We start from the raw sequence: 26,379 nt of genomic DNA on the forward strand, positions 1-26,379 counted from the left end.
AATGGGATCATTACTCGGGAAGAGAAATATGTTAAATATGTCATTGCACTTTCAAAAAGAGCAACTCAAAATTATTCTGAATCCGGTTTAGTTTGAAGTCGAGGATGACTGAATTTCAGACGATCATGGATTAATCTGAAGCTTGCAGTGATGCTGTGTAATGGTAAAAGAAAAAAGGAAAGAAAAAAAAAAAGCCAGTGGTTCCCCAGATTCGGGTTACTGCAACATGTCACGCTGACAGTTCAGTAAATTAGTCGTTTGAAAATACACCGGCACTAAATGCAGACTAGAGAATAATTGAACCCTTAATCTGTTGAAACATCCTTTTGTGCTGATTCCGAGGGACATGAGATGGCCACTGATAAGACCGCTCTCAAAGCTGATGGTAACAGGGAAGTTGAGTACACACTGACATAATGGACTGCATTGTAGTGTGTGTGTGTGTGTGTGCGTGTGTGTCCTCTGACCCCTCCAGGGATAATTAAAGACACATTTTACCCAGGTCGGCTCTGAGTATGGCTTCTGGCGGAGGCGTGTGTTTATATATGTGTGTGTGTGTGTGTCCGTGTGTGTGTTTGCGCACATGCACTCTAATATGCCCCGTCCCATTCCTTGTACACATCGACCTAACCTGCCCTCTGTGTCTAAGACTAGTGCTTCTGGGCTGATTGGCCGTATCTCTTTCACTCAGGAGCATACACACACACACAAATACACACAGGCACACACCTTTAGAGACCAAGCCCTTGTAAAGGCGCCTCCTCAGGGACACACCATGAAATGTACTCCTTGTTAGGGGTTGAGAGAGAGAGAGTGTGTGTGTGTGTGTGTGTGTGCGTGTGTGCGTGTATGTCTGCTTTTCCTCAGCTGTTTCCTGCCAGCTCGGAGACCAACAGACTGTGAAGGCCTCGCTCCAACTGCTCAAAGCTCACCGCTCTCTACCTCAAAATAACTTTGAACGGTGTCTCCGACGGTGTCATTATGAGGAAAATCTGACATGAGAAACGGACGCCACTAAAATCTGATCCTCTACGCTCGCATACCCTGCAGTGATTAAAGTGAAATTTTGGTGAAACAGATTCTTTCCAAAGCGTTATCGGCCCTTTGCTGCAAAATATAACTTTATAAACGCTTTAAAGGTTCCCGTCACTCTTAAACTTAAACGGTTTTAGTGTTATTTTTTTAGTAAATGAAACGGACATTTTAACTTTATTAGCTTTAAACGACAACAGTGACCATTTTGTTTCAGTGCACCTCTACAGTACAACACTGGAAAAACATATTCCTATATAATTCATAAAAAGATTATTGAGGTATTTTGTTAATCAATTAAACTTTTTTTTTAGCTTCTTGGATGTGCAATTTACTTTTCCAAGCTTTCTGAAGACATCGCACATCACATGAGTCTGAGACAAACTATACAGGACATTTTATAGACGAATTAATAAGACAATGAATTGGGAAAAGAATATAGGATTTTTCAGTAGTGATGTCTAGTTTCCTTGTCACGTTCCTTCATATATATGCATTTTCTGATATATTTTCTGCTTTAAGTTTTGCAAGACATCTGCTGGCAATAACTACAAGTGCTTATGTTATAGGTGTGTGTTACTTGGCAGTACCTACATATGTAGTTTCCAATGTGTACGTGTCAATATATTCCTTGTGTTGTTGATGTTATATCTCTATAGTCTCCTCTAGTTGATCCAAACCTGCCTGAGCGAGTGACAATGAAATAGCCTTGTCTACTTTATTAGGTGTGACCAATGCTTTAACTGAACCAAAGGTCAAAAAAAAAAAAAAAAACACAACGAAACAACAGGACAAAGGAAATACTTTAGGTATGAACTGCCCGACCACGAAGCTTGAATCTAATCCTCGCATACGCGCACAGTCATTCATGATTTAGTGGACAGCTCTGTGGAATCTTCTCCGTCGCTATCTCTTCCTCTTCATCCTCCCTGTTTTAACTCAAGTCTCTTATCAGTCGGGGTGATGCTTATGAGGCCGCCGCATAGTTACAGAGGAATTCAAAGTATTACACTGACATTTCTAAATGGCTCAAAAAGGCCACGAGTCTGTTTCTGTTCAGCCCTGCATTGATAAAAGGATGTTTTATGGAGCCTCTCCAGAAGGGCCAGGAGCTGATAAAGACCACCAGCTGCAGATCAGAGTGTTAGTCGGTTAAGCCGCTGATCAGCGTTGCAGGTTGTCTAAATTCAGTGCAAATAAAATAAATTTAATCCTAAAAAAAAAAAGAAATCTAGTTTGTCACATCCAATGAAGAAAAGTGCCACTATATTTTTATGTGCATGCATCTTTGTGTTTTTATATCTGAAAGGATCCGAAGTACCTTTCAGCTTGATTCAAAGAAGGCAAATCAGCAAGTTGCACTGTTCCCTGTTTCCTCTGTCGTCTTTGTTTTCTCATATGCCACATGAGTTTGTTAAGCTGCTTGGCCTAAGATGCTTTCTATCTCTTTTCCAGAGGGGCTCTTCTAACAAAGACAGGACTTTAAGACATTTAGTAGAAGGGATAAAAGTAATCTTACTGAGTGCCTCTGTGAATGAGCGTGCAAGCAGAGACTGGTAAAGCCCTAAAAGTTATCTTTTGTCTGACATTTTATGGAAACTTCGGATGCTTCAGGGTGAAGGGAACATTACAATGAGTGGAAATATGAGTAAACTTTTGACCTGCTATGGCAGCAGAGCATGCTTGACTGTGACAATGAGCCAAAACATTGGCACGAGTTTCACAAAAACCAACATAGCTGATTACCAAACAAGCATGAGAATCTTTGATTGATTCTCTTTAATTATATCCTTCTTTTAATCTCTTGTGGCATTTTAAGGACACCAACCTGCTCCAAAGGCAAAGAAGAAGCTCTTGTCAGGGTGTTCCTCCAGCAGTGCCTTGACCCTCTTGCCCATCCTCTCATTCCTCTTGTAGATGAGTTCCTGTCGGAAGTAGCTGTCTATTTCCTGGGCGGTGACCTGCTCACTGGGTGGCAGTGTCACATTATTGAAGTTAGGGACCTATAGTTGCAGGGGTAGCAGTTCGGTCGAAGAAGGTGGAAAAAAAGAAGAGAGGACACAAATAAATAAGCTGTAGCTCTAACCACAGAAATGGCAGACGAACGACAGAAAGAAAACTATGTGGAATGATGAGGTCTGTGGGGATTGTCAGGAGAAAGACATGGCAAAGATGATGAAGAGCAGAAGAACTGACTTGAGACATTGGGAGAAGGGGGGTGAAGAGGAGGGTGAGGTCGTTTAGAAGGTTAGGGGTGAAAGCAAAAGGTCAAGGGTCATGTCAGTGGGACAAACATAAGGCCAAGGGGTCAAAATGACTCGGAGCTTATTAAGTGAGAACGAAAGTAGAAGCAGTACGTAACTGCTACGTACTACTAAGATAAGGTAAGACAAGACAATATAAGATCAGATAACATAAAATCACATAAGATAACAACAAAAGACATACCTGCGAGGTGTCGTGATTGAAGATGATGGAGTTGAGATCTCCACAGTTGTAGTGCCTGATGAGGTCTTCTGTGGTGTACGGGACCTGGAGGCTTCCTGCCCTCAGAGACTCCTGCTGCAATAGCGTCTGGTTCAGGGCAAAGATCACCTAGAATGAGACGATGACAACCGGTTATTGATCGGTTTGTTTGTAACCTGAGATATGTCTGTAAGACTCTCTGAGCTCCAGAACGTACACATAGTTGTAAAAAGACCAAGAAATGTGAAATAACTTAATTTAGTTTCCCACAAAATTGCTCACGATTATACTTTCAGATCTACATTTGTCACTGAAACAGATTTGTTTTATGTTTCATTTATATAAAAAAAAAAGAAACGTTTCCAACTGCTCAAAGAAGAAAGGCTGATCTTAGTGAATCTCCATTCCTGAGGAAGGTTTAGAAATGCAATAATCCAGCCAGTGGAAATGCCAGTGGAAAGCTCTCAGCGTAGCAACACTAACTTAACAAAGTCATGATACGACAGAGGACGACCGCTAAACAGCAAAGTAAGACTGATGTCTTCAGAGAAACCGAGGTCCAAACCACACGCATTCAAGTGGAAGCTACAAAAGCAGTGGCGGCTAAACATTTCTCTCTCTAGTCTTCAGCACAGTTCAGTCATTGAGGACAGGAGAGCATGGACCGGCTGCCTGTGGTCGACCTAGGACCACAGTTGGCTTAGCTTCGCTCTCACCTACTGTGAGGCTGCTGTGGAAACGAATGTCATTAGTGTGGCACGGCGGGACTAAAGCAGGCCAATCTTGGATAGTGTAAAAACTATCAATGAATAATCTTCTTGTAACCGTGAATGCATGTACAGCCTTTTATCCATCCAGTAGTTGACGTAGTTTAGAACTGACGCACAGAAACAGTCCACAAACAACATATATTTTAGATTGGGTATAAAATTTGTAATACTTCTTCTTGAGCAACACATACACATGTATTATAACCCAAACAGGTAGTAAAGCGCGTAAACGTTTTGCTGAATTCAGTAGGCCGTTTGGGTTTCTCCTGCCAAAACCCCTCCAAGCTTTGCTCCAGAGAGTCGGCTATTATGCGGGCGTGAAATCGGCCAGTGTTCGGCGAAGGAGCCCTGGTGAGCCCGCCGCCTGTGATCTGCGCCGCAAGGACACACATGTGCGTGCTTGCACATACGCGTAAACGCACACCCGCTCTGAAGGCCGTACAGTTTGAACACAACAAAACTGACACAGACGCGCATGCAGAAAAGCGCCGCCACTCACTCCGGTGCGCGGCCTCCCTCTCATCTCCCCGCCGCACAGGCACACCTTTCACCCCGCGAGCCATTGATCTTGATTGCCATGAAAGGCGAAAGTTTGTATGGTTTATTTGTCTCTCAAAGGGAACGCTCAGTCAAAGTGAAGATGTGTTTTGTCAGCTGTGGAAGGATGCAAATGTGTCCATAGTATGTCTGCATACTTTCTGTGTATGTATTCATCTGTGTGCGTCTCAGATCTTGTGTCAAGTGTATTGATATGCATGCTGGTACACAAACCAGGGCAACCTAAGCGGGTGTTCAGTTTTCTAAGGTGCTCTGATGACACTTTTCCCTCTCGGCTGTCGCATTGTGGGAGCCTCGGTACAGCAGGAGGAGAGGAGGGCAGCGTGGAGCAGATGCCTTCTTGTCAGGGGACAAAGAACCTCTCCGTCACCCTCTCTTCTCCTCTCCTCCGCGCTCCCTCCAGCTTTCATCGGCCGCGCATCAAAGTGGCGCTCTGCATATGAAAAGGGCCCCGTCTTTATGCCACGCAAATTAGCCTATCGCCGCCCCTCCCCGACTCGTTTCACAAAAAACACCCTCACATCTGTGCCACGTCCGAGAGGGAAAAGCCCTCATCTGCAGGGTCTCCCCTTTTTCTCAGCTCTCCTCTTTCTCTGCTCGCCATGCCTTTCAGCCCCTTAAATTATGGCAGTGAGGGGGGGAGGAGGGAGAGGAGGAGGAGGGGGTGAGGGGAAGGATCAGCAATATATAGGCTGATTAAAAAAAAGGGAAAGTTAAGATCGACAGGAAGGAAACACTAACAAGAAAGTGTAGAAGGACACAGAAAAAAATAAGCAGACAGGAGGCGTGGAAATAAAGAAAGCCTTAGTAAATGATTTCTTTCTTTCTGCTGTGATCCTCCTCCTCTGTTAGTGCACTGTGGGTCAGTGGGTACATTTTCCCACTCGGCTCCTTTCATCAGGTCCCCCTGTTTCTTCTTCTCCTTCACTGCTGTCCCCTAACCCGCCCCCTCCTGCACACACACACACAGACACACTGACACACCCCTTGCTGATATCAAAGCAAGCGGAGCCAATGAAAGTCAATAATTGTCCTTTGTCATGGAAATGTCCCCCCTTGTTGAGATGGAGTGGGGTGGGTGTGCTCATCTAGAGCAAACATCATCACAGTCAGATTCCCACATGTGGAGATTTGGAGTGTTCAGCGGTTCGGTTGAAAAAAAAAACAAAAAAAACACTGTCGAGTGAGTTTAGGATTCGTAAAAAAAAAAAGATAAGATAAGCTTCAAAGAGTATCTTTAAGGGCATGTGGTATTAATTGTATTAGGAAAATCATTTTATTGCAAAGAGAGATGATAGCAAATTAGTTTGATTGGGCCAAAAGTTTGCACCTGAAAACGCTGCAAAGACTGCAGCCAACTAACGTGTGAGCTCTGCCCTAGTGTTGGAGGAGATGTCTCTTCATTCCAGTAGGTGGCGGTAGTTTCAGTGTTCGTTGGTCTTACGTTTCTCCAATCCAGATGACCATGAGGTTGTGAAAATATTTGCGTATGTGGATGTTTAGATGAGAGCAGCAGAGTCTTCTGTGTGCGCCCTGTTGATTTCACATGCTTGCTTCACACCCATTTCCCTTCTTGGGCACTGGTTCGCTAAGATGAACAGACAAGCGCTCCACCAGGGCCACTGACCCTCATCCACGGCCCAACGTTGGTTGACGACCCACTGTCAGCTTGGTGTGGCACGGTCAATGGACGTTGTACTTTATCATTGGTGTAAGAGATCTGTTGCTATGACAACAAATCAGATGAGACACCAGTGGGCTTGTCATCTTGTGCAGACTCCATAACTGAGCACATCACAGTTAATATGATATCGCAGTGTAGAAATAACAGTAGATTTGGGGGGCCAGAACAACAGCACAACAGCCGAGCTACTTCATGTTCGGTATGCACTGATCAGGCATAACATTATGACTAGAGAAGTAAATAACATTGACCATCTTGTGACAATTCAATGTTCTGCTGGGAAACTTTTGGACCTGGCATTCGTGTAGATGTTATTTAGACATGTAGCACCCACCTAGACCAGACCAGGCACCCCCACCCCATAGCAATGACACTCCTTGATGGCAGCATCCATCCCCAGCAGGATGCAGGCTGACACAGACACACACACAAAAATGATTTGGGAACAACTCAAAAAAACATGAACAACAGCACAGGGTGTTGACCTGGCCTCCAAATTCACTAGATTCCAAACTGATCAAGTATCTGTGGGATGTACAGAGGCCCCTCCCCTCAACCCATAGGACCCAAAGACCCCCACTAACAACTTCTTTTGCCAGACACCACGGGACACCCTCAAAAGGCCCATGTCCATTCTTTGACGAGTCACAACTGTTTTGGATAATGTTACGCATAATGTTACGCCTGATCGGTGCATTTCACCCTCTGCCTTCATGATCGCCATAACCGTAACCGGTTATAAGCACTGATAAGATAGCTAGAGGTATTTGGTTTCAGCAACAATGTCAGCAACACGTTCCGTCTGTATATACATGCATAGCGTAAGTAAACTGTACGCGAGGCGCTGTCACAGTATGAATTTGGTGTAATGTGAACAACATGTAAACACAAAGCTACACTCCTTTTATGGTAAAGCCCCTGGCTAATCGAAGTAACTCTGATTGTAAATGCTGGCACTGGACCCGGAGAGTGTTTCAGTAACTTAATTTCCAATTCAGTTTTAATGAGACACTAAAGAGGAGCATGTGTGCACCCGCACGCAACTTTATCTTTATGCGTGCGTGCGTGTTTCCCTTGTTTTCTGACAGACTGTGCCTGTTGTCACAAGTTTTAGAAGTAGTCCATCCATGCTGTCGACAAACCGTGTGCTCTGACAGTCGTGCACAAACAAATACACACACACACAAAGCACTTGCAGCCAGTTCTATGAGTCTTGGCTGTCTCCCAAGTACAAATGAGGACTTCCAACAGCTCCTCTGTTTCCTCCTGACTCTGTGATGTTATCAGAGTAACACAGCTCTGTCTTTGTCTCTCCCTCTTTCTGTTATACACATATATAGATCAGAGTGGCACAGAGAGGACAGTAGAGAGTATGATTCCTACTAGAAATCAGTAAAGAAAGGGGGAGTTAAAGCAGTGGGGGAGAGGGGGACAGAAAGAAAAGGAGAGATAGAGCTCCCTGCATTGATGTTATCAATGAAACCTCAGAGGAGGAAAGAGCAGACAGAGATGAAGGCAGACAGGAAAAAAAAAAAAAAAAAAAAAAGGAGATAGGGATTCTGAATTTCTCATGTGCGATGTTATCGGCGAAATGTTAGTCGGAGCAGTCAGCCCTAAAACAAGACCGGTCAGGAAGACGGCAGCACTGCCAGGATTTTACAGAGCAGAGACTGAGAGTAGTCAGGCCGTCCAACATTTACACACCAACACCTGGCAGTTTGATTGCATTGTTCTCTTTGAACGTTAGGAAGTAACTTCTCCTTTACTGCAGTGACATGACGTGGGAAGGTTTCATGAACTTATTGAATAGCAGATGTGAAGCTTATTCTTAAATTAGTTCAAGGTTGATTTTGCTTTTCAAAGCACGTCAGAGAAAAAAACAACAACGTGAGACCCAAAAATGGGCTAATGATGCAAAAGAATAATCTCTTGTTGGCCCAAGAGGAAGCACTACCTTGGATACTATTTAGCATTTAATCTTCTTCTTTTTCTTGGAACCAAAGTCGAATTTTTATTTATGTGCGCGCAATGATAGCCAAATTTAGCTGATTTCTTAAGAGAAACCATTAAAATCTCTCGGTACGTACATCAGGGAGGATCTCACATGGTCTCGCAGCACTCACGGCCCCGACAAAGACTGTAGGAAAGGCCGAGGATGTTTGGTATGTCAACCAATATCCTCAACACAAGGAGGTTTGGGAACTGCACTGCTCTGGACAGGAAGGCTCTCCAACATGTGATGAAAACCGTGGTATTCATTTGTGGAGGAGCCTTCCCATCACTACAGGACACTGACAGGACCAGGGTTATCAGGAGAGCCCACAACATCATTAAGGACAATACGCATCCACAACACAACCTCTTCTCCCTCCAGCCAGAATCCGATCTAAAGGTGGTCTGGTTCGCATGTGTCAGCATTCCTTTGTTAGTGTGAACACGATGCATCCGGAGTTTTGTGCAGGTCTGATTAACCTCAGGGTGGAGACCAATGAATAGTAACTTAACGTGTGAAGCCAAAGTCATGACACACACATAAAACAGCGCTGTTCTGGATCCTGGAGCAGCAGTCGAGATCAATTAGAGACAGCAGCTGTTAAAATATTCGACTTTGTGCCAGATGATGTCAGAGTTTATTTACATACAGAGCATCTGGAGACGCATTTGGAGAAGCATGTAAATGCCAGGCCTGAACACATAGTACCCAAAGCTGGTCACTTGCGATCGGACAGCCCAGATCTGATCTTAATGCAAGGTCTGAACAGGCACCCCTTACTCTTCTTGCGTCCTCTGTCTCATCTACCTCCTCCAACTCTCCAGTCTCCTCCTTGTCCTCCTCTTTTTGCCTCTCCTCCTCCTCCACCTACACCTTCACCTCTCCTTCACCTACTCTTCTGCCTTCTTCTTCGTCAGCTTTCCTCCCTATCCTTCCTCCGATCTCTTCTTCTGCTGCTGCTGCATCTTCTTCTTCTTCATCATCACCATGATTTTCTTCTTCTTCCTTTAACGGCACTTGGCATTGAGATTTACTCCCACTATATCTTTAGGTCTGATCCTATGAACATTAAACATGTCTTTTGTGCTACATGTAGGTGGCTGTGCAAAAGAGAAGTACTATGTTCAGCCAAGCTTTAAACTTAAGTGAACATGTGCAGAAAGGAAGAAGCAGAGTATGCTACACGGCTGAGAAGTTTCCGTAGACATCTGAATACCTTTTTTCGTCATGACTCTGGATCGACACGGGAACTGACTGAAGCTTTTCTGATTCCAAGACACCCACAGGTGGAGAATATTTCAGATTTCAAAGAGATTTCTCTTGCACTATTCCCTCAACACCACTGAAGCGGAGGAACAGTTTGTCGTTCTTACAGCGGTCACATGCCTGCAGGTTTCACACAAGATCCGTTTTCGTACATCCAAGCACAGCAGTGGAAAACAGTTAACATTCTGGGGCTAAAATGTTTGTTTTCTTTCCCTCACATTTGTAAAGAAATGGCTGTGGCTTCAGTAGCTAATGGGTATTGCGGCTGCAACAGGCTCTGTTTTATTCAGCAGGTATTCGCAGACACTTGACACACACAGACACACACACACATGCTGCACATAAATCTTTCACCACTGCACAAGCTTTCACTTTTGGGCTCAAAACCTTCCATTTAAACACAGATACACACACCTGTCAGTTTGAGTTATCTGTATTCTTTCTTCACCCTTCCTCGTCTACATCTTTTTCCTCCCCTGTCTCCCCCTTTTCTTTCCTCCATTCCCTCCTTTCCACTCCCCATAGCACATTTCCCTCCCCCCTTGCCTACACCTCCACTCTCCCTCGCACATTCATCCTCCCATCATTTCTTTCCTCCCTTCCTCTCCCCCCTTTGATCCTGTATATTCCCTCCCTCCCTCCGCTTCCATCCATCTCTCCCTCCCTTTCTCCCTCTCTCCTTTGATCCTATACATCCCCTCTATCAGCTAGGTCTTTTAAGATTTGACCCCTGCATTCCTCGGGTCACTAATGACCTCCTCGCTGCGCGCGTGTGTGTTTCCATGCATGTAAGTGTGTATACACCTGTACGAGATTAGCCCTTTCCTTTGTGTGTTTGTATGTACATGTATGTTCATGTACATGCGAGCATGTGCGTGCGTTCAGATGCTTCATCATCGCGGATTACTGCAACCTCCATGGAGCTCAAAGTCAACCTTTGAAGGTTTATTAATTTTCCAATATAAGAGGAAGGAAATATGGGGCTAAGATTTCCTGCACGGGAGAAATGAGGAAAGAGCGAACAAAAGAAGAAGAAGCCAAGCCACACAGGCAAAACTCCCCAGGCCTACTGCTTTGAAAATAATGATGACCAAAAACAGTTTTTCCTCCACTTTTTGAAAGGAAAATCCATCTTCCTCTGTTATAATTGATACATCCCATTCCTCTTGATCTTGAGCAGTTCAATCGATGAATGTTGACATGAGCAACTTTCCCCACAGACATAAACCTGAGGTCTGTGCCCTCACAGTACTTTCTTCGAAATGTGCATAAAACTTATTTTTTTTTCCATTTTCACTGGAAATGATGTGTTCAAGCATAGTTTGTTCCAAAAAAGTTAAAATGTAAATCCATTCACCACAATACCAGTGATGTACAGCTGCTAATTCCATGGATAAAGATTCTTCAACAAACCTTTTAATCTATAAAATATCGAATACACTGCACGGTGCGACATGTTCAAATGGCTTCCTGTGACAATAATAAGTATTAAGGCATGACATACACTGATCAGCCATAACATTATGACAACTGACAGGTGAAGTGAGTAACATTGACCATCTTGTGACAATTCAGTGTTCTGCTGGGAAACCTTTGGATGTGGCTTTCATGTGGATGCTACATGTACCACCCACCTAGACCAGGTCAGGCACCCCCACCCCATAGCTATGACACTCCTTGATGGCAGCAGCCATCCCCAGCAGGATGCAGCCTGACACAGGCACACACACAAAAACGGTTTAGGAACGACTCTAAAAAAACCTGGAAGAACAGCACAAGGTGTTGACCTGGCCTCCAAATTCCCTATATCCCAAACTGACCAAAGACCCCCAGTAGCAACATTCTGTTGCCAGACACCACGGGACGCCCTCAGAAGGCACAAGGGAGACCTACACAATATTAGGCAGGTGGTCATAATGTTATGCCTCATTGGTGTATTTACGCTATAGGTGTCCTTCGAAGGCCAAATATTAGTAGGTTAGTAGTTATTTCATACTCCATCACTGTGTCAGATAATTATTTTAGTTCATTTTGTTTTCTATTCTACGTGTTTATATTCAAGTCAATGTACGCTGTCATGTTTACTCGTGCGTAGTGTATTCTGTCTAAAGAACTCTAAATTATTACTGATTAATTTTCAGTCATTTTCAGATGGGTTAACGTCTTCCATCAAAAACCAACACTTGTTCCCTGTGGATCCCACGGCCTGCTGAGACACCAGTGGTCAACACGCAGCCCACACTTATATGAAACTCCTCTTTCAGTGTGTACTCTGTGTTTCTTTATCTCCATCCAAAACCTACCTCGCTCCCTCCCCTCCCTCCCTTTCTCTCCCTCTCTCTCTCTCTCTCTCAGTCTCTCTTGCCCTGTAAAAACATTCTTGCGGGGTGCATTTACCTTGGTGCCCGGACGCGGCCAAATATTTAGGCTGTCACAGAGAATCAGCCTCAAACCAAATGGCTGGAGGTTTGTGTGTGAGTGTGTGGGTGTGTGTGAGTGCGTATTGGGGATTGTGGTGATTGAAATGTCAACTGTTCAAACCCCCCACTCTATCCTGCTTCACTACGCCCTGAACAAGCTGTACACCAAGTCCCCACCAACACACACTTATTTGATAAAAACACATTTGCACACATCTATCATGAGGGAACCCTCGTATCACAAAGAGTCATTCATAGTCAGGGATTAGCTTCTTAACCGAATGCCAACAATTGTGATAGCTGATCAGTCCTCATGTAAAAATCTGAACTACACAGATCAGGCATAACATTATGACCACCTTCCTAATATTGTGTAGGTCTCCCTTGTGCCTCCAAAACAGTTGTGACTCATCAGAGAATGGACATGGGCCTTCTGAGGGTGTCCTGTGGTGTCTGGCAACACAATGTTGTTAGTGGGGGCCTTTGGGTCCTATGGGTTGAGGGGAGGGGCCTCTGTGGATCAGATACTTGATCAATTTGGGATCTAGTGAATTTGGAGGCCAGGTCAACACCTTGTGCTGTTTTTCATGTTTTTTTGTGTTGTTCCTAAACCATTTTTGTGTGTCTGGGGGTGGCTGCATCCTGCCGGGGATGGCTGCTGCCATCAAGGAGTGTCATTACTACGGGGTGGGGGTTGCGGTGCCTGGTCTGGTCTAGGTGGGTGGTACATGTCTAAGTAACATCCCAAAAGAACATTTAATTGTCACAATACGGTCAATGTTATTTACTTCTCCTGTCAGTGGTCACAATGTTACGCCTGATTGGTGTATTATAAAGATTATAGACTAAACAAGTGAGAAAAAACCCTAAGATTGGTGGGTTTAGTACAGTCAACGACTGGATTCAAGTTTCCTTGTATTTCTCACACTTCTGTCGGTCCAGGATATTATCTTGTCATCATTTTAAACATACAAAAAAGAAACTTCCTTCGGTAATCACACACTTTTCAACACACAGTTTGTGAGTCTGTGAGAGCTGCCGACCGCAGACATACACTGTTTTGAATTTCACCTCCTTCTGTCTTTCTGTCTGTCACTCCTCCTTTCTTTTTCTTATCTTTTGCCCCCACACGCAGACACATGGGCTCGCTGGCCAGCCACTCAGTCCGTCAGCCCAGCTCAGAAACAACACGAGGATCTTAAAAACACGGCGAGTCACAAGGAAAACAGCCATCAATCTCAACGACTGTCTGTTGACCGGGAGATCGTCGTTCTGACACCGTGAGTCAAGAACAACACTGCCGAGCTGTCTCATGCAAAGATTCAGACCGCTACAGCTGCGAGCACTTAGTGTGGACACACACTGGCCATGTGAGAATTCACATTGTGTGTGCATTAACATGCAAACAGAGAAAGAGAAGCAGATTAGATCAAGATATTCTGCGAAGATTTGCCACGTATCCATGATAGCTCCACAGAGGCATCATCATCTGAAAACTGTTACAAAGCAGTTAATCTATTCTCTCACTTTGCTGACGCATCCATTTCTATCGGGTTTATTTTCTTTTGTACGGTACACACTTCTAAAGCTGCACAAAAAGATAGGTTCACACCCTCAACCGCAATTATCATGCAATAAAACTTAATCAGCTATTTATCACTTCAACTCCTTTGACAGGCTCCATATCTCAAAACAGGACAAAGAGGAAACACACTGTGTCTTCGCACAACTTCTGGTGCTGTCAAGAGAGTTTTCTACCTCTTCAGACTTTAAGGACGGAGACATACATGCTTTTCAACCACTCGTTCACGTAGACTACCAGTACCATCATGAATGTAGTTGTTGCCACACTACGCACGCACTATGTAAAATGTATGTTACTAGAAGATTCCACTAGAGGGCACACATTATATCTGTAATATTCACTTACAATATTATTTTGAGCAAAAGTGAGCTCAGTGGACCAGTGATGGGCAAAATTGCTAAACTAGCTGTGTCTGATTAGATTTTTTTTGCTGTGCATGGATCTAGCGGCCTTAAGGCTCATTTCAAGTACTTTGGTACCTAGACGCCTTAACCTACGCAGCCATTTATACTTGTGCCCTTGTCAGTAAAAAGTAAAAATACCATTTGCCTGTTGGGTTCATTTTTGTTTCTACTTCCTGCATCGCTATCCACATCCTGCTTCACGTTCAACAATGGCGACTGAAAATTTCCCTGAAGACGAGTCCTCGATGTGTTCCATCTTTATTGACCCAAAACAATCAATTCAAAAATTGTGAGGATGGAGAAGTAGCCGGGAACACTAAAGCAGAAACAAGCGGACCAATCACAGCTCTTTTGGTCTGCGTCGCTGTGGTGCGTAGTTACATTTCTGGGGAGTTACACGTCAGCTACAGCGCTAGGGTCTGCGTATTCCCTGCGCTGACACCGTAGCTACAGCGTCAATTTGACGCAGAAGCCTAAACCGCCTATTGGAGTTTCCATGTCCACTTCTTAAATGTTACCACTCTAATGCCAGTAAAATGCCACTGTCCAAAGACATGCTCATTAGGTTCATTGGTGATTCTAAATTGGCCGTAGGTGTGAGTGTGACTGTGGGTGTGATTGGTTGTCTGTCTCTCTGTGTGTTAGCCCTGTGATAGACTGGAGACATGTCCAGGGTGTACCCCGCCTCTTGCCCAATGACAGCTGGGATAGGCTCCAGCCCCCCCGTTCACAAGTCAGAAGATGAATGAACAAAAGCATTTATCTATAATTATGCATATAATTCGTCTATAATCTAGAAAGAGAAAATCACATTAAAAGTGTTCTTTTAGGGGTTTAGAAACCTCTTCTTAAGACTATGGGACACAATGCTTTGGATGTTGGAAATGTCCTGAATTTCAGAAATTAAAAAAATCTGGTTAATTCATTTGAATTGATTAAAGTGAACGGGAATAGTACGAAGCCTTGTTTGGGCCGTTAAAGTCGCTGCATTACTCTGTTAACACAAATTAAGTATTTTTCCTGTAACCATTAAAGTAATATTTATTATCCCCTAGATACAATTTGTGGCACAGCCAGCAGTAAATACAATCGACACACAAACAGTTTAAGACAATTGCATCTTGGCACATTTCATCTGCAACCATGGAAGCAACATGAACTCGCTGGAATGATTCGGGTCAAATTAAAACCCCACTAGCGTTTCACTTGACAGAAACCTTTCATGTCTTTAATTAACAACAGTTTTTTTCGCTGTTGTTTTTTATCTAAGGAAATATAGTAATTACGATTTCATTGTACGAAGCACAGCCTTCCGACTGCACAGGACGATTGGTACAATCTTGTCAAGACAGCATGTTTTCAGCATTGGACGACAAAACCAGCAGACAGCAGGTCCGGAAATAAATCGCCAACTTTTGACTCTGCAGAAATCAGATAGGAAGACACAGCTGGGATCAAAAACCCACACAGCGCTGTTTACGAGTATCTGCAATTCGCTTAAACCACTGGCCCGAGCTCAGAACCGAGGAACCGCTGGCAAACCAAAATGAAAAGGCCATGCGCACACACACAAACACACACACGCTAGCAGGCAGAGCACACAGACATGCGTGTTCATATTAATATGCACGTAAACACTTTCTGTCAGCTTGCATCAATTCCCTTTTTCTAAACAAAAACACAGACTCAAAGCGCACCACGGTCACGGTCGACCTTTAACGCCATCGCCGGCACAAACAATACACATGACACGCACATGCAGGATGAGTCTGTGTAATGGAAAGTAGGGCCATCCATCCAAACCATTGAAGAAATACAGTGTATCTGTTTATAGCGCTGACAGACCGATCATTGAAGGAGACAACGGGACTGTATCACATAAACAGAGGGCGAAAAAATGTTTTTGAGAGACAAATGGTGGGAAGAAGGAAAGAATCCTGCCTGTAAGGATTAAAAAAAAAAAAGCCAAAGAGGATGAAGAGGTGAAGAGATGGAAAAATCAGACAGACAAAGTGACGGTTGTTGTGCAGACGCCTTCCGCGACACACAGCCTCGCGACCACAGACTTATAAACAGCATCCAAACATCCTAAATGTGTTGGGAGTTCAGTTTTCAGAGACGTGTCCCTTTGCACTCTCTGCGGATGGCACAGGCATAAACACGATCCTGTCATGTTAGGTTACGATCAAAATAACAACCGTGGAAGTTACACAAATGATACAAGATACGGGAAAAAAAAAAAAGACATGGAGCAATTTTAGAAGTGCTGCTGGAAGAGCAACCGCAAAGGGAAGACACACAAAGAGATATAGGGAAAGACAGTGGTTTGAATGCAATTTTAGCTCAGCGCTTGGGGATTCAACGGTTTTTAGGTAAACAGGTTTTTATATCTATACTGTGTTCACAAAGGCTGACATGTTTTCAAGTCATCTGACCATAAAGAAATGAGTAATAACAAATGATTTGCTCCGTAGGATTTAAATTGGACAAAAGCGGTTGGATTTACAACCATTTTTGCGCACCATCTCCTATATTCAGGGACTTGAATGTATTTAACAGTTGACTCAAATGTTGTTTGATTGATTTTGGACTTGTTTATTGGGTCCTCATCAATTATCAATTAAGCAGGTAAAAGTTCAGGAGTTTTTTCCAAGTCAAGACAAGTGCATTAAGAAAACTGTTGCTTCATGTAGGCTATCCTTAGGCCGCAAAAACCTCTTCTGTTTGGACTCCAAAATTAAATCTGTGTGACTTGAACCCCATGTTCACTATATACAGTAACTGTAAGTTTGTATGGTTGAGTAAAAAGCTAAAATTCTGCCAAACATAATTCTGTATAGCATGGCTAAACGTTTATATCCAGAGGGCCCAAAACTGAAAAAAAAAAAATGAAAGTAACATGAAGGCAGTAAAACCTTTGTATGGGAACGGGAGCAAAGAGAAAGTAAACCGCGGCGCTGAAATGAGCTGCGAGGCTGAACAGTGGTGTTTCTGTTAAACTCTCACAGGTTTCATGATGTCAGCTACCACCAGCAGACAAACCCCCAAAACACAAACAGCGTTTGAGTAGAAACAACCCTGAAATCCTTCATCCACAGAGTGGAAGTGACTCTGGGTGGTGGGAGGAATCCGATACGCGTGTTTATTGGACATGTCGGCCCGACGTGCGAGCGTCAGTGCCTGCACTAATGCCTGAAAGCGAATGTGCGTGTAACACCTTACACACACTTAACTGTTTGTGTATGTCAAATCAGAGACACAAATTAAGAGCGGAGCATGCAGCAATGATGCACCACTGTCACTTGTTTCACTGCTGATACAGATTCTAGCATCATCTGGTCTTCTTTGCACAGTTTCCTTGTTTTGTTTTCTAACAGGCGCATGACTTCTATCATCAAATCACGAGGTGCCTTATATTTGTTTTATCTAGATATTAACATCCAGTTATGATGTTGTCGTCTTTTTGTCCACTAACAAGCTGTATTTTTCCAAAATACAGTTTGTTAGTAGTTCGAAAACTTACAAAATGCTTCAGAATAGATGGTCAGACACGGAGACAAAAATGCACCACACGTAAAAACACAACCACACACCACAGGTTTATACAACGTCTCTCCCTTTCTATCCCCGTTTTGAATTCAAAACAAGTCAGAGCAGCAGACCATCACATTTCCCGTTGTGTTCAGACCAATATCTGTCAGTCATCCAAATAGCAACAACTATTAATCAAAAGAAGCTGTTGGACAAAGAGAAGATCTTATCTAGAATTTACAACTGCAAGGTGTTTAGGGTGTGTTCACACTACCGTTGAAAGGCAACAGGCACAAAAAGACGTCTTCGGTGGAAGGCGGCGATTTGAAGCAACAAAGTGAAGCCCGAGCCTTGTCGCTACACGATACGCAACAAATCAAAGGAGATTTGGCCTCGACCTTTTTTTTCAGTGCTTGACTGATGCAGAGGGGCATCAGTCATGTGCGCTTGGTTCACCAGGTAATTTCCAAATGGATGACGGGACAGCGGCGTCAACAAGCGCGTGAACAGCGCTTCAACGGCTGACCATGCTGCTCACTTGAGGAGTTGGCGATATTGTTTTTTACATGCATGCAAGGAAATTATGCAGACCATGTGACAATTAAGTGCCCAAATAAATGAGAAAAAATTGACTCAGTGCCTGGAATGATTGACTGGAAGAGCTCAATCTCAAAGTTTACTTGCCCAGTTTGTGAATGATATACGTTGTTGGTGCACAATGGTTAGTCTGAGACGTCTCTACCAAGTCATGTCAGGCCATGATAATCTAATCCGTCATGGTTACAGTGGTAAACAGACATATAGTATAGTCTGATATAAATCAGATATAAGTGAAAACTTATATCAGACTTGTAGAAAACTTGTAGAAACCACCACCCAGCAAAATATCTTACAAGCCTCAAGTGATGTTTCCACTTGTCATAGTTACTTGGAGAGTGAACGAACTCTGGTAAACATCAGATGAGCAATGACTTAAATGTCAGAAAGCAACTTTGCAGTGCAGGTTGAAAATCCTCACCAAGCTGGAAGGAATCCTTGGCGATGTTTAAGACAGCTATTCACTAGCCTCCTGTTATGTGTGAAGATATGTAACAGCTTCGAGACATTTGGCTGTCTGAGTTGAAGTCGGGCCAAAACATCTGCGGAGAACAGCAAAGTCTCTCAAAACCCTCCTGTGTGGTGCTCACCTGCGAAATTCCACTAAAGCCGCAAAAATGTGGACTGGGTCCAGAAAGACACAAGTGGTTTATGGTCGTTTTAGCTCAGAAACTATGTGGTCCCGACCGTAGTTCATCTCTTTATGGGTTTCTTCCGATAGGTTCGATTTTATTATTATCTACTGTACATAATCAGCGTGAAACCACATTTACTCCTTCGCTGAATAGTTATTGTTGGGTAAAATCTAACACATATTTCTGTAAATTTAAGCCAGAGAGAACAAAGTAAGTACACGCTGCAGTTTCTCTGCAAAAGTGAGGCTGCCACAAAGCAAATGAGAGACACATTAATCATGCAGTTTTTGCTGTTAAAAACAATAAATTAAGTTTATTCCTATTTATAAAGTGGCTGTTACAGAAAAACCTTTCGACAAGGTGACATTCTGCGAGGAAGCAGAAACTATTAATCCTGTGTGTTGGAGCTCGTGGGCAGCTTTGGCCTTGTATTGCTCGGCTGACGTCCAGCCAGGTTTGGCTCATTTCTCCAGGCGGTGGAGTAGCTGGACGTGATCCAGACCAGCCGCAGACCTCACCAGTACACGGGAAGCATACCAGGCACAATTTACGAGACGTCAAGGCAAACAGCAAAAAGGTTAATGGTCCTTTTAAAATTAAAAATCCTGTCTTTATAGGCTTTATCTTTTATTTCTTGGGAGTTTTAAACATTTGGTACTCTTTACTTTGCTAATATATTTGCAGAAGATAAATCTTTCAATTTCTACTTTAGTTTGATGCTATTTAGAATCTAAAAGTGCATCCTGAATGGATAATCTCGCTTCAGTTGCCTAATTTTAGGTGTTAAGAGATTAGGTTCTGTGCCTTAAGGTCACTGATAATATCACAGACGTCCAATTGATTAAAAGTTAGACTCTGAACAGAAGCATTAAACTGTTCACTGCTGTTGTGTACTTCCATGTAAATAAGATCTTTATTCACTTCTTATTATTCACATGACAAACACTGTAACGCTGTTTAAATACCATGTAAACCAATCTAAACCACAGCTTTTACAGTTAAATCCACTGACACATGAGGATTTGAGTCAAAGTACTCCCATACAGTGAAATTACAGCAAAGTGAACTAGTGTCAAACGTTTGTGCCAAAAGTAAATGCTTCAACAGCTGGCTGTGATTGTTCAATGAATTATAAGGCTACTGCAAGAAAATAATCTACTGTAAAAAACAAAACAAAAACATTTTTGTATCATTTATGGGGAAAAATAAATAATAGTCTTGTCTCAGTGAGGTCTAAATTCCACCTCATTCTGAGCCGAGCCCTCCAAGTTAAGACACGTTGCCCCACACAAGGTGTGTTGTGCGTTTGAATGAAGGTTTAATCAAATCTGCGGTGTTTTGATGTAACAGGAGACACCTCTAGAGTGGGTTAAAACTGAACTCACGATGAACCACAGTTGTTTTTTCTAACTACTGTGTCTTGACACTTTGGGTAACTGCTTATTTTCGTCAATACACGTGAATAAATCACCCCTAAATGATCATACGGCACCCTTTAATTTTTATGGGCCGCATGCTAATTGAATGCTAATTGGTTGCTGCTTAGTAAAAACAATGCCCCGGGGGCCTCGGCCGCATTCAGCCTGCTAAAATCTTAACTTACACGACAATAGAGGGGAATGATGGTCACCAAACAAATTAAAATTAGCATCGTAATGACTCTCACAGCTCTTACGTATGACTTACATTAGCTTTAATTATGGGAAGGTCGCCGTTAGGGAGCGTTAAGTTCATTTGTGGATGCTGAGCTTTTCTTACTTAAATGAAGGCGGCGTTACACCGAGCGAGGTAGCAGAATCCCGAATGCATTTTCAGTGCTCCTCCGTGAGCTGTTTATCCTCGGCACAGTTTCACAATCAGATGCTGGAACAGTGGATGGAAAACTGCCTGCTAAAATAAGCGGCGGTAGAAATATCTGTTATTTCATCTGTAATTACATTCGGAGTTATTTTTACTTGTCTCATTTGAGTTATTACGCATTAATCCTGGGAGCAGATCAAGTCTGTGATTAATTCATTATAATGAACTGTGCTTAATTCGAGTGTTACGTTGGAGCCATTGGCCAACTAAAGCAAGTTTTACTTTGCAGAAAGAAAATTACATATCTTTATGTATTCAGTGCGTAATATACACACACAAAAAATTGTAATTGAAAAAAATATCGACTAGGCACAAGGACAAAAGCACTTCTCTGCTTTACTTTCAAATTATGACAATATGTTAAACTGTAGGGATCCCTTGAAAATATTTTATTGATCTGTGAAGATTATATTTAATTTACTGTGCGCTTTTTAATTTAGAAACTGCAGATAAATCATCACAACAAGTATTTAGTAACACATAAAGAGACTCTTTAATCATGGTTTGTTGTGACTTTGTGCGCGGAGTGTGCACAAGCTGTTGCATGGTCAAATAAATTCGGCGTAAACACAATTAACATTTTTGCACGTGGTTAGAGCCAGTCTGTTACACAGCTGATGTTGTGTGTATTTCTGCATGTTTGTGTTGGATTTTTGAGAGGCTTTCAGACTTTGTGATGTGTATTATTTTGAAGTGTACGGGTGCAGAGCGGTGTTGATACTACGAGGCTCCTGAGCCTGCACAAGTTTTCATGACCCGGTGTTAAGTCAGAGAGACAAGCTATTAAATCCCTATTTGAGCTGCAGAAGCTTGTGTTACACAACCAGGAAAAGCCTGCGGCAGTCTCCAGAAGTCAAACTCTACTCTGCAGGAGAGTATTACTGTATATAATTTAAGGGATCTAAGCTCTTTTTCTTGGCGCACTGATGGCACCATCCAGCAGCATCCGATCTGCTTTCAATCAAGTATGCCTGAGAAACAAAACGATGCAAATGGTAGGATTGCACAGGGATGGAAAATCAAATTTGTATCATTATTCTCGTTTGATACAACAGCAGCAAAAGTATGATTTTCTAATGATCGGGCAAAAGGTGATGAGTGGTTCCAAATGGGACAGTCAGAAGTACAAGGAATTCTCTCTAATAAAGCAAATGTTCAAGCAAACAGAAAACATTATGAACTCAGAAACATTTTGTGTTGAGCAACAGATTTCTGCCAACAGATCTTATTTGGATGGAGCGCATATAAAGATGGATAAACAATGTGGTGGCTCCAGCTGTCACCATCTTGACAGCGACTGAAGTGCTCCTCCTAACTCGTAACTGCTAATTCTTTGGCAAAGAGGTCCCACCTGTCACTAAAAGCTGTCTCACCATTAATTATCTATAACTTTGCGAAGTCTTGATATAATTTAAGCGGATGAGTTATGAAAACCATATTTTCATACCGGCAATTTTAACACCGAGGTCTATGTAGATCGACTCGCGTCAGAGTCAGCCTCAAGTGGCCGTTTGAGGTAGTGCAGTTTTTGGCGTGTCCACGTTGGCTTCATTTTTCAACCGTGTCCACATTCTTCTCGTTTGATTAGAGACCGGACACCAACCTTTTCATTTAGTTTGCACTGAAAATGTTAGCAGGAACTACAAACTCATCATCGGCCAACAGTTCAGACTGATGAAGTTGTTTTTGTTTTGCCAGCAGAATGACTTTTTCTGGACTTGTTGACAGACTTTGTGCTTGTGCACAGAAGCTCCGCGTCCTTGTCTCCGGTGTCATGTTTCCAGACAGATGGATAGATAACGTCTGAGGAAACGGCAGACATCTAATATGGGACTGTTTGGTCAACAGTCGGGAGGAAATCAAGCACCTCAGTGTGACATGAAACCCGGGAGTCAAAGCGAGCCGTGAGGGCATTTTGGAAATTCAACCGTACAACTGTATACGCACATAAACATGCATATACAATCCCTCATTCATACCCAAACATGAACTCTTGCAAACAAGCGCAGAAGTGCACACGTGCATGGAAATATCCAGACACACACACACACACTCACACACACACACACAAACAAACAATAATAAACAGACGCGAGCAATTAAATGAACAAATACACACCGGACAAATACGCCCCATTCTGTAATTATACATGGAAAGTTTACTCCCCATGATCAAAGCAGAGCGAAGCAAAATAATACATAGTTTTATGAACTATTTGGGGAGGAAAAACACAAGTGAATACCATAGATAGGAATACAAATCACTTCCTACAATACCAGCGAGAATAAGCATGCAGCTGCACTGCAAGACGTGTATGTACGAAACATCTCACTGCACTCGATCCACCTCTCCTCTTTCTGATTTCAAGAAATCCCACAGCTTGTTTCCTTTTAATATCTCACGCGGTGACATTTCCTTGGCGTTACTGTTTTATCACTTATTTAAAAACGTCCACACGATTCATTATTTGTCCCAGTAACAAATGAATATCCTTTAAGCCAAGACGACTACTTGGCAGAGCTTTAAACCTCCACTTAAAGAATAACTTAATGAGCTTAATAAATTTGAGTACAGGTTAAGATTTATTGTTGTACTTGTCGTTTTTTTTTTTTTTTTTTGGCTGTGTATCCGTGTGAGTACACATGCATACATTTCATCACTCCGGGCTATTCCGCTCTGATGCTCACTGAATCAATGGACCATGTGGCTATGGTTCTTTCCAGTAGGACAAATGAGATCTAATCAGATTTGCTGCCTGTGTAACGCCGTGTACTACTGTCATCATGCCAGCATATGTTCTGGCGGAGAGACAAAACTCACATTCAGAAGGTTTAAAGGTATTGTTCAACATGTTGGGCAATGTACATAGTTGCTCTCTTGCCATGAAACAGGGGGCAACAAAGTGAACAAAGCAACCCATGTAAAGTTCACTAATTAACATAAAAATTGACGACTGGATTTCGTTCGTTCAGAGAGTACAAAAGGACAATATGTGGATTTAATAGGGTTTATGTGAAGGACTGACCTCTGACAGTCACTAGCTATGCTTACAGGGACACTAGTATTCTGCTAATAACTGCAAAAATGCCTCATGTGACAACGGCCTGGTCCGATTGGAAGGAGCACATCACTTCACTGAATGTTTGGGCCATGTGGCGTAAACCTCAGCTGATTCTGAGAGGCACAAAAAGAATGGCAGCAGCCACCACCTAGCAACAGTCCTGCCCAAAGCCCTTCTTTAACCACATGCTGTTGCCTTGGCGTATGGTGTAAGAGGTATAACAAATGGGGATATAGAAAGGTTAATTGGTGAGCTCTACTACTTGTGTTACATTTGGACAGAGAAAAGCTAGCCTTTTCTTCTAGTTTTCAGTCTTTGTGCTAAGCTAAACAGCTTGGCGCGTTTTCATACTTTATTTCACGTGTGCACTCACATCACCATTCTCATTTTGCCATTTATTCTTATTACAAAAGGGATTGAGAAAGATTTTCCATTGTGGGCAAACTCTGGAAATCGGTGGCAGCTTGCTCAAAGCACTGCCCATGCAGGGCTGGAAAATAAGGATGGCCATTGTACTGTCTGCAGTGTGTACTTTCACTTTTAATAGAATTTACATAAACAACGCACTTAGATTCTCACGCTTTGTGACAGCGGTCGTTCAGTGAATCCGTCCGGTGGATTCTGATACAGCGTGAGTCATCTGACCGTACGTGACATCTCAGACTTGAATGCTGATCCTAACATTATCCCACAAATGTGCCGAGCCAAAAACAAACGGTACTCGGGTTACTACCAAAGTTTACCACCTCAAACCAAGAGAGTTTTGCCTGTTTCTCGTAATTGAGAGCAGACCTCATTCCCTGAGTGCAGAAAATATTTCCTGACCCAGAGGTCAAGACGATTTCTACAAATATTGTACCTAAACCTTAACATGTGTTACGTACAATGATGCAAACTGAGGTAGGATATGTGCAACGGCTGATATGACGGGGCTCAAAATTGCAAACAGGCAGGAAGATATGATAATTCATGCTCGGCTTCCCATAAGGCAAAAAGTTACAACATGTTTGGTTTTAGTTAGTGAAATATCTCTCTGATATCTTACACTTCTCCTTCGGCTAAGAATGAGATGCACTAAAGCGAGGGAAGAGAGAGGAGAACTGTAAGTCTAACAAAAAGTGAACTGCATCTGAATCGCATCAAACAAGAAAACAACTTGTTTGACAACCTTGACTTTCTCTGCTGCTCGAAATGTTTGGATTTCTATCCTTGTTGAACTCGCAGATCCAAAACCCCTGTGGCCTGTGAGTTCAAGTTAAAGGAAAATACCGCGAGTGGACTTACAAGGTTGTCAAACAGAGGTAACGTCATGATACCTTTAATGGAGACGGAGTCACGCCTTCCTTCCTTAATGGCTCTTCCACTGATCTCAGTCTGCATCTCTCGGCTCTCCTTGTTCTTCTGCTCAATGAATGGGCTTTAAACATTCCTTCCCTGTTCTCAGAGACGTACACTGAGACCTGCATTCATCACCATCTCCATGCACCATTACTCCCAGTGATGGGAGGAAAGAAACAACACTTTCATTAGCAGGTCTGCTCCACTGAGGTGTGGAATGTCCCGTGGGTATCCAACAACAGTGACAGAGAAAGCCGGCCTTCATGCGGCTATTGTTTTCCTCAACAAGCTCACTTAGTGTATGTAATGGGCAAGGCCGAGCCCGCTCTCCAAAAGACGAGGGGCACCGCGCGCCGAATAAGAGCAGTCATGCTTAGTCAGATTAGAGGAGCGACAAAAAGAGAGCATAATTGATTGTGGTTTGAAAATAATGAGCTAAATGGGCTTAATTTATATTGGCAGGCAAGCTCAAAAATGGACACTTGTAAGAAAAGGGCTGCAGATTTTTTCTTCTTTTAAATGCATTAAGCTATGCAGAAGTTCAGCAGATTAACACAGAAACAAAAGCAAAATATTTTAGAGCATTTTTCCACCAAAAGGTCATGTGGGGACATTAACAGTTAAAACACTGATGTCCAGGGGAAGGCTTCAAGAAATTGGTTAGTCGGTTAGGGCTGAACTCATTCAGTTTTGTAACTGTAATGCTATCAAACATTTTGAGGGAAGAATGACAAACAATGTCCACTATTATCTCCATACTTGGAGAGTATACTAGACCACACCAACTAGAAACCGTCCAGCAAGAATCAAATGGAAGCTGGAAAAACACCAAAGATGCCGTACTGAGCTTAAAAATGTCCTGTTTGGGACAGGAGACAACGGCGTGATCCATTTGTGAGCCGTGGGTGTAAAACAAAACGTGATTTCGAGGCCTCAAGCTTCTTCGGGATCGGTTTTCAGTACAGTTCATGGAGAGCCTCCGTACTTTTCCAGTGTGGAAATCAAGAAACAAAGACCCAGCTGGTAGCGCGCTCTCCCAGTCAGCTGCACAAAGGGTTTGTGTTGATGCTTCAGTGAAGATGCCTGCACCAACTGCGGTTAGTACATTTACTCAAGTATTGCACTTTAGAGCAAACGTTCGGAGCACATTGTACTTCTCCACTCAGAGGGAAATACTG

At 42.9% G+C, this 26,379-nt stretch overlaps 1 protein-coding gene across 1 annotated transcript in view; it reads right to left on the reverse strand.

Annotated features, from left to right (window-relative positions):
- trabd2a (TraB domain containing 2A) overlaps positions 1-26,379 on the reverse strand; it is a 57,674-nt gene that overhangs the window by 24,509 nt on the left and 6,786 nt on the right. Inside the window, exons 3-4 of the mRNA XM_084572295.1 lie at positions 3,481-3,627; positions 2,861-3,035 (exon numbers count right to left, since the gene is read on the reverse strand). Coding sequence (XP_084428421.1) covers positions 2,861-3,035; positions 3,481-3,627 — 322 coding nt within the window. The remainder of the gene's footprint in view (positions 1-2,860; positions 3,036-3,480; positions 3,628-26,379) is intronic.

The sequence above is a fragment of the Chelon labrosus genome (genome assembly GCF_963514085.1).
Source record: "Chelon labrosus genome assembly, chromosome: 22".
Lineage (NCBI taxonomy): Eukaryota > Metazoa > Chordata > Actinopteri > Mugiliformes > Mugilidae > Chelon > Chelon labrosus.